Source organism: Asterias amurensis, chromosome 6 (genome assembly GCF_032118995.1).
Source record: "Asterias amurensis chromosome 6, ASM3211899v1".
In the NCBI taxonomy this organism is placed as follows: Eukaryota; Metazoa; Echinodermata; class Asteroidea; order Forcipulatida; family Asteriidae; genus Asterias; species Asterias amurensis.
This window is the reverse complement of record NC_092653.1, coordinates 1,350,611-1,363,106: the sequence shown is the minus strand read 5'-3', so window position 1 is coordinate 1,363,106 and position 12,496 is coordinate 1,350,611. Positions and strand designations below refer to the sequence as shown.

The window sequence follows — 12,496 nt, the reverse complement described above, 5'->3', positions numbered from 1 at the left end:
GTGATTACAATAAGAATACAAATAGCAGATAAAAATAACTCCGAGATTTATTTTTTCATGATAATAATTTATTGATTTAATTATTATGTAATTTCCTTTAAAGGTCAATAAAATATTATATACAACATTTAAGTTTACAAGTTACATGCAGTATGCATGACTTGTCTACTAAAATACGGTTTGAGAATCTTTCTCATCATGTTAAAAATCCACATCTTCCTTACCACAATAAACCAATAAATATAATAGGCCTATACAAAGCTAAGAAAAAAGGAAAACAAATCGTTCATCGCTCACATTTTGTTTTCATTTTAGGACTAAAAAGGTTCACTTAGACCATGCTATGGGGTGAAATACCCGCGATCAAAGGTTAGTTGATTCGTTTTTGTTTCTTGCAATCAGATTGACTCGGTGCATTCTTGTTTCGCTTTGACCAAAGTTCGAACAACCCCAAATAAATAAATCTAGTAGTGACTTACTTTTTTGAAAGTTTAGTTTTATTGTTATTTTTTTATTTTGAAGGCACTGGACACGTTCGGTAAAAATGTCAAAGACCAGTATTCTCACTTGGTGTGGTATTCCAAAATAATTTTATGCATAAAATAACAAACATTTGAAAAAAATTGCTCAATTGGTCATCGAATTTGCAAGAGAATGAAATAAAAAACACTCTTGTTGCATATGTATTGTGTGCTTTCAGTTGCATAATAAAATGCTTCAGCTGAAGTCTTCAGTTAGTGACAAAATACCTCTTTCTCAAAAAATGATTTATCAAACAAAATTATGCTAACGATTAATTGTCTTTTTAGTTATTACCAAAAGTGTCCAGTGCCTTTAAATCTTCAAACGCTAAAAACATATTGATGTAGAGTTATCCAGGGAAGTACACAAGTCTTCCACGTGCCACTGATGCTAAAATCAATCTAAAATAAATGCACATCAGAATGTTATTAGTAAGTTATACTCTGCTAATATTCATGCGAACTTATTCAACATGGGTCCGGGGTTCAAGCTTTGAATTTCCGAAAATTGTTGACTATCAGTACCACTAAAACTGTTATCACAACTTATAAATAAATTATGGTTCGTCATAAAACTATCCCTGGGCGCCTTTTATGTAACCATTTTGTACCTGATGCTAAAATCAATTTAAGTAAATTTACCATCATAATTTATTGTTTAGTTCGATTTATACCCTGTGTGATATGAAGTGTGAAAGAACCTCCGCACAAATATTAATAATAGAGGTTTCGTACTTTTGTGGGCAGAGAGTCATGCGTCAAATGACTACGGCCATGTTCGCGATCGCCCGTTTATTAACTTAATTTGTTTGAATTCCGTAAACAGATTAATGAGGTTTGGAGCGTAACTCAGTGTGTGTGTGTGGGGGGGGGGGGGGGGGCTGGCGGCATATTAAGCTGTAGTTAGCGTGTTAGTGATCTTACACATGTATATGCATGGTGATTGCAAAAGCAAGGCAATAAATAAGGTAGGCCTACCATTAAATTACAGAAACATAAAAGGCGATTACGTTTAAAAAGAGGATCGTTTGACATTCTTTATCCGGTTCATTGACATATCCATTTTCGTTAAACGGCTTCCTCAATCTTAATCTCGTCGTCCACAATTTCAATGTTCCCAAATCTTCCCCAAATCCACATTCTGAGTTTATAGAGGCCCCACGCTACACCGTGGATTATAAAAAGACCTGTAATCACACCGATAATTGTACCCGCAGCCAGGCCAGGGTAATTGCTGTAATCCAGAATAAAATAGATGACGTCACCACCTGCAGCCCAGTTTATCAAGGTGATAGCCAGATAGAATAATCCAAAGAGAACCGGGTAGATGACGTGCAGGTACCGTACCGGAGTGGCTGTGAGTAGCAAGTCGAGTAGTGATATTACGGCGGTTAACAGGTGCACGTTGATGTTGTTAAAGACGGGGAAGTTTTCATTTGGAGAATACAAAACTGCCCAGTAGACTACAACGACTATAACATTGACGCTGAACGTTGTGTTGAAAAGAAACCATTGGAGCTTGTGTCGTATTCTCGTACCTGCATGTGTTTAGAGGAAAACATAAATAAACTTGAGGTCAAGCCGTTAGCACACTTGTGGCAGTCACCGCTTTCACGCGATCACTCTGCTCTCGCGAGACTTCCGACTTCCAGCTCCGCTCCCGACTCTGTGCCGTAGTCACAGGAGCTAAAGTCTCGTAAAAGAGCAGCAGTAAGAACAGCAAGTCTCGCGTGAGAGCTCAGCTATACGCAATCATCGCGAAAAGCATTCAAAGACTTGTCCTCAAGTCTTCAGGCATAAACAGGTGGTTGTGATGCCATTAATTTGTAGAGTGCCTAACAAACGTATCAGCCATTTTGAGTTATGGTGGATCAGCATGTCGGTTTTAAGGCTGATGTCCAGTCTGTTCTGGGTTGACCTGCTTTCTCTCTTCGGTTCCACTTGGCCCTGTCCGTCGCGTCCCTATTTGCATCGACTCCAAGTAACTGCATGTCTTTACTACAACTGGTTTGGGTAATTTTTCTGTTCACACCAAACCCAAACAGAGGCCACCATACATCAAACAATGCTAATACAACTTTAATTTCCGGACATAAATTTGCCTACCTGGAATGCTTCTTTTCCGTGAAATAAACCCATCAAGGAACGCCACCACAGCAGCCATGACGAGGTAGATGATGAAGACAATGAATGCCAGGGTTGTTAGATAAAGGAAAGATCTCCAGCTGAATGCTTCTCCTTGCTGAATCAAGTCGCCAAGGTAGTAGCCAAGAAAGTAGAGAGCTAAGACCACACGGTAGATGACAAATACAAACCAAGGGATCTTACTCCACTGTGGAAATGGATAAACAAATACAGAGTTAAACTAGACATAACATTTTTGTTAATTACAAAAATACGGTGTTCGGTTGGGCGTTACGTGATGACGTAGTTCAAAAACATTGAACCATAAACATAACAATGACTTTTTCTACAACGTGTCGTTAATTTTTATAGTTAAATTTGTGTCACAGTTTTTAACGACTCCTTTTTTTCTTCACAAACGCAATATTTTTGTGTGAGATTGGCTTTAGGTTTTAATTTGCAATTTCCATTGGGGAAATTTCGTAGTTCTTTATACATGAAATTATGAATTTTCAAACTCGATTTTGAACCAGAAGACGAGATCATAATGGGATCATGTCTGCGAGGCATTTACGGAGTTTTTAACGAACTTTCCGATGATGTGTCGATTGTAACAACCCATCATGTAGATCAAAAATTATGATTTTTTGAAATAAGAAACTTTGAAAATTCATAACTCAAGAGTTGATGACGTCATCGTGACGTAACTCAAACGGTTTCTTCTCCTAATAAATATCTAACTATGTGTGAAGTTAGAAGTTCATACAGGTTTGGGAAGTGTATTTTTGTTAGAGGGCAAGGGACGGAGATGTATTTTTGAAGAAAAATATACAATTGCAAACTTTGACCTTCCGGTACGAACGGAAGGAGGGGTCATACGATTTTGACGTTAACTTTTCAAATGTAGTCCCAGTCTTGATCTATCAGATGCGTAATTATGAATATCATAACTGAAAAATTCGAAGACATATAGCGAAAAGCAAATGGTCACTTTTTGAACCTAAAAACCTTGTAATTCGACACCTGATGACGTCATCATGACGAAACTAAAACGGTTTCATCTACTAATGAATATCTAACTATGTGTGAAGTTTCAAGTTTATGTGAGCTTAGCAAGTATGTCTTTTAAACCAGACCTTTGCCAGACTTGTATGCTGTGGTGATGGTTAAGCATCAAAGGATGTATATTTCATCCTAAAAGGCAATAAACAACGCCCTTTCAAATCATTTCAGTCACATCCGGTTTAAACAGGTCAAAAGGTCAACGAAAGTTCACCAACATATCCGTTTCTGTAAAGTACGTAACGCCCTTTCATATGACCTACAGATTGTCAAAATAGCTTATGTAGTTTAGGTTATATGAACTTAGGAAATATTGACGACTGTAGAAAAGACTGTAAGGGGCATGTATGTTTTAACCGCCTTGAACGAAGACTATTCTTCATGAAGCTTTTTCGCGCTCTATGGATGATCACTGGAGCGTGACTCTGCTGCACCGCTAATACACTACACGTTGTGTGTATGCCTACGTGCAATGTTTATGCACATACCAATGGCGATTTACGTTGTTCTTTAGACGTGAATTTTGAAATGTTCAACCTCTCTTTTGAGCCGGAAGACAACATCAAAATGGGGTCATGTCGGTGGGGCGCTTACGGAGTTTTCAATGACGATTCCGATGATGTTTCGATTGTAAGAATCCCTCATGTAGATCAAAAGTTATGATTTGTTGAATTAATAAACTTTGAATATTCATAACTCAAGAATTGATGACGTCATCATGACGTAACTCACACGGTTTCTTCTAATAAATCGCTAACTATGTGTGAAGTTTCAAGTTCATACGAGTTTGGGAAAGGCGCTTTTGTTAGCGGACAAGGGACGTTCAGAAGAAGAAGAAGAAGAAGAAGAAGAAGAAGACGTATGAAGAACTAGAGATTGAGAGTTTGTGAACAAACTCAAGGTGTTCGGTTTCCGGGAGTAAAAGCCTGGATTAAAAAACAAATATTATACCTTGCTTTGTTCTCAAGATTTGTAATAAATGATTCAAATTACAAAAACTGTCAAAACCACATGATTACGTCATCTAGTAAAAGTGTATGTTTGGTGATGTCATCGGTAATATTCGTTTTAAACCAGACCTTTGCCAGACTTGTATGGTGTGATGGTAAAGCATCAAAGGATGTTTATTTCGACCTAAAAGACAATCAACCACGCCCTTTCAAATCATTTCACAATCACTTCCCGTTTAAACAGGTCAAAAGGTCAACGAAAGTTCACCAACATATCCATTTCTGTCAAGTACGTAAAGCCCTTTCATATGATGTACAGATTGTCAAAATAGCTTATGTAGTTTTGGAAATATGAACTAAGGAAATATTGACTGACGACTGAAGAAAATACTGTAAGGGGCATGTATTTTTTAACCGCCTTGAACGAAGACTATTCTTCATGAAGCTTTTTCGCGCTCTATTGATAATATTTTTAAAAAGAAGTAAAAAATTTTTATTACTCAAGAATGGGTGACGTCATCATGACCTAACTAACACATTATTCCACTCCTAATGCATATCTAACTATGTGCGAAGTTTCAAGTTCATACGAGTTTGGGAAGTGTGCTTTTGTTCGAGGACAAGGGACGAAGAAAAGAAGAAAATGAAAGTCTGGATTGTTTTATTGATTTGTTTGTACTAAAGTTTTGTTTAATCCGGCAGTTTTTTTTAGCAAGACCACTCCTAATTGCTTGGGCCTTATGCTTTAACCATTCTGTTTTCTTTGAATGTTTTGTATTGTAACATCCATGTCTGTGCATGGAGGTAGAAATAGATTAGTTTACGTAACGTCCTTTCCTACTAGAGAAAGTTTGAAAGGGCTTATGTTATTCCAGAGATTTTTTTTCTTCAAAATATTTAACTCAAAATAACTTGGATAGTTGTTTTAACAAATAATCAAAACAATTGATGATTATGCTAAGTTCAAGAAGTAATAGATATCATAATACTGACGTGAATTCCGTGGGCCCAAAACGCCCTTCACCCGGGGGGAGTGGTCGATCGATGTAACGTCTCTATTCTTCTCGGTGTTTAACCAAAACATGACCAATGTTCGTCATTTTGTACTGTTGTTTTCTCACATAATTAAAAGTCCCATGAATCACTGAAGTAGGTGGCCATCTCAGCGAAACTTCGTCTTCAATTCCACATTGACCACTAAGCCATCAGAAGGGTAACATTTGAACAATTTGACGCTGAAGATTGAAATGAAATCGTTTTCGCAGCGTTCTGCATAGCTATATAGCTCTATGCATATATGGCACAGAGTACAACAAACTTGGCAGCATGCCACCAAATAAATTATGCCTAATACACTACACGTGTACGCCACAAGTGTTACGCGCAACCAATGGGGAAATTTCGTAGTTCTTTATACAAGAAATTGTGAACTTTCAAACTCGATTTTGAACCAGAAGACGAGCTCAAAATGGGATCACGTCTGCGAGGCATTTACGGAGTTTTTAACGAACTTTCCGATGATGTGTCGATTGTAACAACCCATCATGTAGATCAAAAGTTATGATTTTTTGAAATAATAAACTTTGAAAATTCATAACTCAAGAATTGATGACGTCATCGTGACATAACTCAAACGGTTTCTTCTCCTTATACATATCTAACTATGTGTGAAGTTTCAACTTTATATGTGCTTGGGAAGTGTGATTTTTTTAGCGGACAATCGCCGCTAATAAGCAGAATGGATGATCACTGGAGCGTGCTCTGCTGCACCGCTAATACACTACACGTTGTGTGTATGCCTACATGCAATGTTTATGCACATACCAACGGCGATTTACATTGTTCTTTAGACGTGAATTTTGAAATTTTCAACCTCTCTTTTGAGCCGGAAGACAACATCAAAATGGGGTCATGTCTGTGAGGCGTTTACGGAGTTTTCAATGACGATTCCGATGATGTTTCGATTGTAAGAATCCCTCATTTAGATCAAAAAGTATGATTTTTTTAATTAATAAACTTTGAATATTCATAACTCAAGAATTGATGACGTCATCATGACGTAACTCACACGGTTTCTTCTCCTGATAAATCGCTAACTATGTGTGAAGTTTCAAGTTCATACGAGTTTTGAAATAGTGCTTTTGTTAGCGGACAAGGGACGCTGAGAAGAAGAAGAAGAAGAAGAAGAAGAAGAAGAAGAAGTATGAAGAACTAGAGATTGAGAGTTTGTGAACAAACTCAAGGTGTTCGGTTTCCGGGAGTAAAAGCCTGGATTAAAAAACAAATATTACACCTTGCTTTGTTCTCAAGATTTGTAATAAATGATTCAAATTACAAAAACTGTCAAAACCACATGATTACGTCATCTAGTAAAAGTGTATGTTTGGTGACGTCATCGGTAATATTTGTTTTAAACCAGACCTTTGCCAGACTTGTATGGTGTGATGGTAAAGCATCAAAGGATGTTTATTTCGACCTAAAAGACAATAAACCACGCCCAGATCATTTCACAGTCACTTCCCGTTTAAACAGGTCAAAAGGTCAACGAAAGTTCACCAACATATCCATTTCTGTCAAGTACGTAAAGCCCTTTCATATGATGTACAGATTGTCAAAATAGCTTATGTAGTTTAGGAAATATGAACTTAGGAAATATTGACTGACGACTGAAGAAAATACTGTAAGGGGCATGTATGTTTTAACCGCCTTGAACGACGACTATTCTTCATGAAGCTTTTTTGCGCTCTATTGATAATATTTAAAAAAAAAAGTAAAAACAAAAACGTGGATCAAAAATAATGATTTTTTGAAATAATAATTTGAATTTTTATTACTCAAGAATGGGTGACGTCATCATGACCTAACTAACACATTATTCCACTCCTAATGCATATCTAACTATGTGCGAAGTTTCAAGTTCATACGAGTTTGGGAAGTGTGCTTTTGTTCGAGGACAAGGGACGAAGAGAAGAAGATGAAAATCTGGATTGTTTTATTGATTTGTTTGTACTAAAGTTTTGTTTAATCCGGCAGTTTATTTTAGCAAGACCACTCCTAATTGCTTGGGCCTTATGCTTTAACCATTCTGTTTTCTTTGAATGTTTTGTATTGTAACATCCATGTCTGTGCATGGAGGTAGAAATAGATTAGTTTACGTAACGTCCTTTCCTACTAGAGAACGTTTGAATGGGCTTATGTTATTCCAGAGATTTTTTTTCTTCAAAATATTTAACTCAAAATAACTTGGATAGTTGTTTAACAAATAATCAAAACAATTGATGATTATGCTAAGTTCAAGAAGTAATAGATATCGTAATACTGACGTGAATTCCGTGGGCCCAAAACGCCCTTCACCCGGGGGGAGTGGTCGATCGATGTAACGTCTCTGTTCTTCTCGGTGTTTAACCAAAACATGACCAATGTTCGTCATTTTGTACTGTTGTTTTCTCACATAATTAAAAGTCCCATGAATCACTGAAGTAGGTGGCCATCTCAGCGAAACTTCGTCTTCAATTCCACATTGACCACTAAGCCATCAGAAAGGTAACATTTGAACAATTTGATGCTGAAGATTGAAATGAAATCGTTTTCGCAGCGTTCTGCATAGCTATATAGCTCTATGCATATCACGCTATGGTACCGAGTACAACAAACTTGGCAGCATGCCACCAAATAAATTATGCCTAAAACACTACACGTGAACGACACAAGTGTTACGCACAACCAATGGGGAAATTTCGTAGTTCTTTATCGAGAAATTGTGAATTTTCAAACTCGACTTTGAACCAGAAGACGAGATCAAAATGGGATCACGTCTGCGAGGCATTTACGGAGTTTTTAACGAACTTTCCGATGATGTGTCGATTGTAACAACCCATCATGTAGATCAAAAGTTATGATTTTTTGAAATAATAAACTTTGAAAATTCATAACTCAAGAATTGATGACGTCATCGTGACATAACTCAAACGGTTTCTTTTCCTTATACATATCTAACTATGTGTAAAGTTTCAATTTTATATGTGCTTGGGAAGTGTGATTTTTTTAGCGGACAATCGCCGCTAATAAGCAGAATGGATGATCACTGGAGCGTGCTCTGCTGCACCACTAATACACTACACGTTGTGTGTATGCCTACGTGCAATGTTTATGCACATACCAATGGGGATTTACGTTGTTCTTTATTAGTGAATTTTGAAATTTTCAACCTCTCTTTTGAGCCGGAAGACAACATCAAAATGGGGTCATGTCTGTGGGGCGTTTACGGAGTTTTCAATGACGATTCCGATGATGTTTCGATTGTAAGAATCCCTCATGTAGATCAAAAGTTATGATTTTTTTAATTAATACACTTTGAATATTCATAACTCAAGAATTGATGACGTCATCATGACGTAACTCACACGGTTTCTTCTCCTAATAAATCGCTAACTATGTGTGAAGTTTCAAGTTCATACGAGTTTGGGAAAGACGTATTTGTTAGCGGACAAGGGACGCTGAGAAGAAGAAGAAGAAGAAGAAGAAGTAAAAAAAAAACGAACAAAAATAAGAGGTGTTCGGGTTCAATACCCGAACACCTAAAAAGAAAAAAAAAACGAACAAAAATAAGAGGTGTTCCGGGCTATTGGCCCGAACACCTAATTAAAAAGAACCGAGCAAAAATAAGAGGTGTTCGGGTTCAATACCCGAACACCTAAAAAGAAGAAAAAAAACGAACAAAAATAAGAGGTGTTCCGGGCTGTTGGCCCGAACACCTAAAAATATAGCACTTCGTAAAACATTTGATCTTCACAGTCCACTAGTGAGCAATTAGTATTTGATGACCAGACCTGGCATCATGAATCACTAGAACCTCTCTCTGTTCGATGTTTTGTCCATTCTCTAGTCTGAGGCCTGTAATACAGAACATTTTCACGTAAATGTATCCCTTGTGTGTGCACCTTTATTTGGGTCAGAGGTAACCCCGGACTCCGGATCCCATCAGTGGACCTGACCAAATCCTGGGTCAAGCTGACCCGGAAGGGATTAACAATTGGATTTTCAAATGGGATTCTGGGTCACTTTGACCCCAATACAATGTAATTTTGACACAGCTTTCGGGTCACACTGACTTAGAAGTGGTTCAGGCCTAACTGGAGCCTGATCCGGGTCAAGTTCAACCGGGAAGGTTTTTACAGTGCGTTATGGTCGCATCCCTTCACCGTTTCTGTTCCAATGGCCAGGTGCCTACTATTCTGCCATTTTTTTCTTCACAATGCTTCACTCTGGAACTCCCTGTATCATATTTTCACCATCTCACAATCTTTCCAGTTCAAGAGAAATGCACATACATCTTCTCTCCCGTAATTTAATTTTCCTTGATACATCACTTTGAGTGTCATTGCCTTCTGGCCTTATTTTGAGCAATGCTCTTTTAAAATGCATCTTTGAGTAATTACAAAAAGAACCTGTTAAACATGTCTCCATAAGAGCTAGCAATGGTATAATGTTTGTCATCATCTACTTTCAAAATAATCAGATTTTGCGAATGTTTTGTTGCCGACACATACAATGTGGCTGATTGCATCTTATCATTAAAGAGAAAAGACTCTGGACACTATCTATTGGTGATTGTCAGAGACCAGTCTTCTTACTTAGTGTATCTCAACACATGCACAAAATAACAACACTGTTTGATTTCGGGACCTCAAAATTCAATTCTGAGGTCTCGCAACCAAATTCAAATAATTTTTAGCTGTAAATTACTTCTTACTCGAAAACAACGTTGTTTCAAAGGAAGCCGTCTCTCACAATGTTTTATTTTATAAACAGCTCTCCATTGCTTGTTTCACGTCAGTTTTTATGCAAAAAAAATAATTTTGAGTAATTACCAATAGTGTCCATTGTCTATGCAGTTTGTTCTGCTTTCTTCGGATCGGTTTAATAGTAAGTAAAACTACAAGTGATACTATTTCAGTAGAATAGATCAGATACTTCACAAAGGCAACGAATGCGGTCCTCCATGCCCCTGGTCGTTGCCTTGGTGCCCTTAAAATTATCCTGTCAATATAGTGTTACTAGGGGCACCCTTGACCAAGAAGAAGATTGCCTTGGTGTCAATGCCCTTTCAATAACGAATCATACACCACGCCCTGGTCATATCTATCACCTATACGTAGCAGTTGAATTGTGTGTTAGTGTCACCATCTTCAAAAACCTTGCGGCGACAAGTGTCACAAGCGAATAATCTTTTGGTTCCTCATTGTGACCGGTCATCGTAGGCCTACATGAAGAGGGTTTCTGTAGAGTGATATTCGATCCACTCAAACTGTTATATTCATTCTTTACAGAATAATTTGAATGGTGGTCAATAAAAGATATATAATACATTAGACCGGGTCTGAGTGTGTCTATGTCCTGTTGACCCTTCCACTCAATGATCTGACCATGGAGCTATCTGACTAAGGAGGTAGAGTTCTACCTTGTACATCAGTCATCGATGGTATAACCTACCTGCGGACGATAGAATACACTGGAATCTTCCACCTGGAATCCTAGATCAGACAGCTTTGGTCGGCTGCAACATTCCGCACACCTCACCATTTTGTCACCAAACTGTCAAATTGTTTACAACGATGTGGTGTAACGTAGTCTTTCACGACTTGACGCTATCTTCTGCCTGAATAGTGTATACCAATTATTGGCCCAAATTAGACTCGATACTCGGCACGTTCATGCGAAGTTATTCAGCTCATGGGTCCGAGGTTCAAGCTTTGAATTGCTGACAAAGTTCGGACTAATTGGTGTAGTCAGTACCGTTATCACAACCTATAAATGTATATGGTACGTAATAAAACTACAAATGAGGGTGCCTTTTATGTAACCTTTTCGTAGGAGGACTCGCTACACTACGTAACAAATCATGTAGAAGAGGGGGTGTATTGTTCGGTGCAGGACAACCGCTACACACCTTTGTAAAGAATGTCAGCAACTTGCAAGTCATGTTTCAACGTTTGATGTTGTTGATCTAACCACGCATGGGAAGGCATTTGTTGCCTGATACGCGAACACAGTGTATTCATGTTGACTTGCTAGGCGTCCTATTGTGGATCAACCTTTGCATGATCTATGTGCCCTACTTAAAGCATACATGAGCTTTATGTGCCTTTTTAATTCAGCTGAACTGCGATTTAGCCAGATTTGGTACACAATACGGTGTTTAAATATTAACGGAGAGGGCAACGTTAGAGCCGTGATGTTGGAACCGCTATCTTGGCTAATCCCTAGGTACCATGTTACTCTTTTTGAAGAGTGGGGTAGGCCCCTACGTCCAACGTTAACATCTCAAAATGGAATGTTGACTTAATCACTGACAAAACTATGGATTGAGCCATAACAAAAAACAGACTCTGACGATGTCACACTAAATATTCAAACATAGTTGAATTGGTAGGAACCAAAAACAACCAATCGTTAAAGGTATTCCATTCAATTGCAAGTTTGCAGAACATGTTGAATTTGATGCTAAACGATAATAGGTGTTTTATAATGGAGGAAGGCTCCGTGGTTTTACCTGTTTCTTGTGGGTTTTCACTCGATGGTCCATGTCAACCATCTCAGTTTGTAAGTTAATCAATAATAGAAAGGTATAATAGCTCCCAGGCCGTAATTTTGTTTTCTGCACTTTATAATAGTCCTCACAAATTGTCCTGACGTTTTTCCAAAGGACTCCCTTAAGTTTTTGTAATCAACTTAGAAGGGACAAAAAATCCCCGTTGAAAAGCACTACGACAGTGGAAATTTCGCGGTGCAGAAAAAATTGCTCCCCGGTCGGACTTTACGCTGAGCATGTGATGTCAT

General features: G+C 37.9%; 1 protein-coding gene across 1 annotated transcript; it reads right to left on the bottom strand.

Moving 5' to 3' along the window:
* Nucleotides 1-107: 107 nt before the first annotated feature.
* Nucleotides 108-11,577, bottom strand: LOC139939092 (protein rolling stone-like). Its single transcript, XM_071934828.1, has 3 exons — nt 11,150-11,577; nt 2,628-2,853; nt 108-2,059 (listed from the first exon to the last, which is right to left on the bottom strand). Exons 1-3 carry the CDS (start codon nt 11,237-11,239, stop codon nt 1,590-1,592), a joined length of 786 nt encoding a protein of 261 aa, XP_071790929.1. The 5' UTR covers nt 11,240-11,577; the 3' UTR covers nt 108-1,589.
* Nucleotides 11,578-12,496: the final 919 nt, after the last annotated feature.

Bases quoted from the DNA above. Each gene is read 5' to 3' on its own strand.
- LOC139939092 (XM_071934828.1), bottom strand. From the start codon at position 11,239: ATGGTGAGGTGTGCGGAATGTTGCAGCCGACCAAAGCTGTCTGATCTA. The intron at 2,854-11,149 runs GTAGGTTATACC...CCATTTCCACAG, and splicing joins GTGTATTCTATCGTCCGCAG to TGGAGTAAGATCCCTTGGTT. The intron at 2,060-2,627 runs GTAGGCAAATTT...AAACACATGCAG, and splicing joins ACGGAAAAGAAGCATTCCAG to GTACGAGAATACGACACAAG.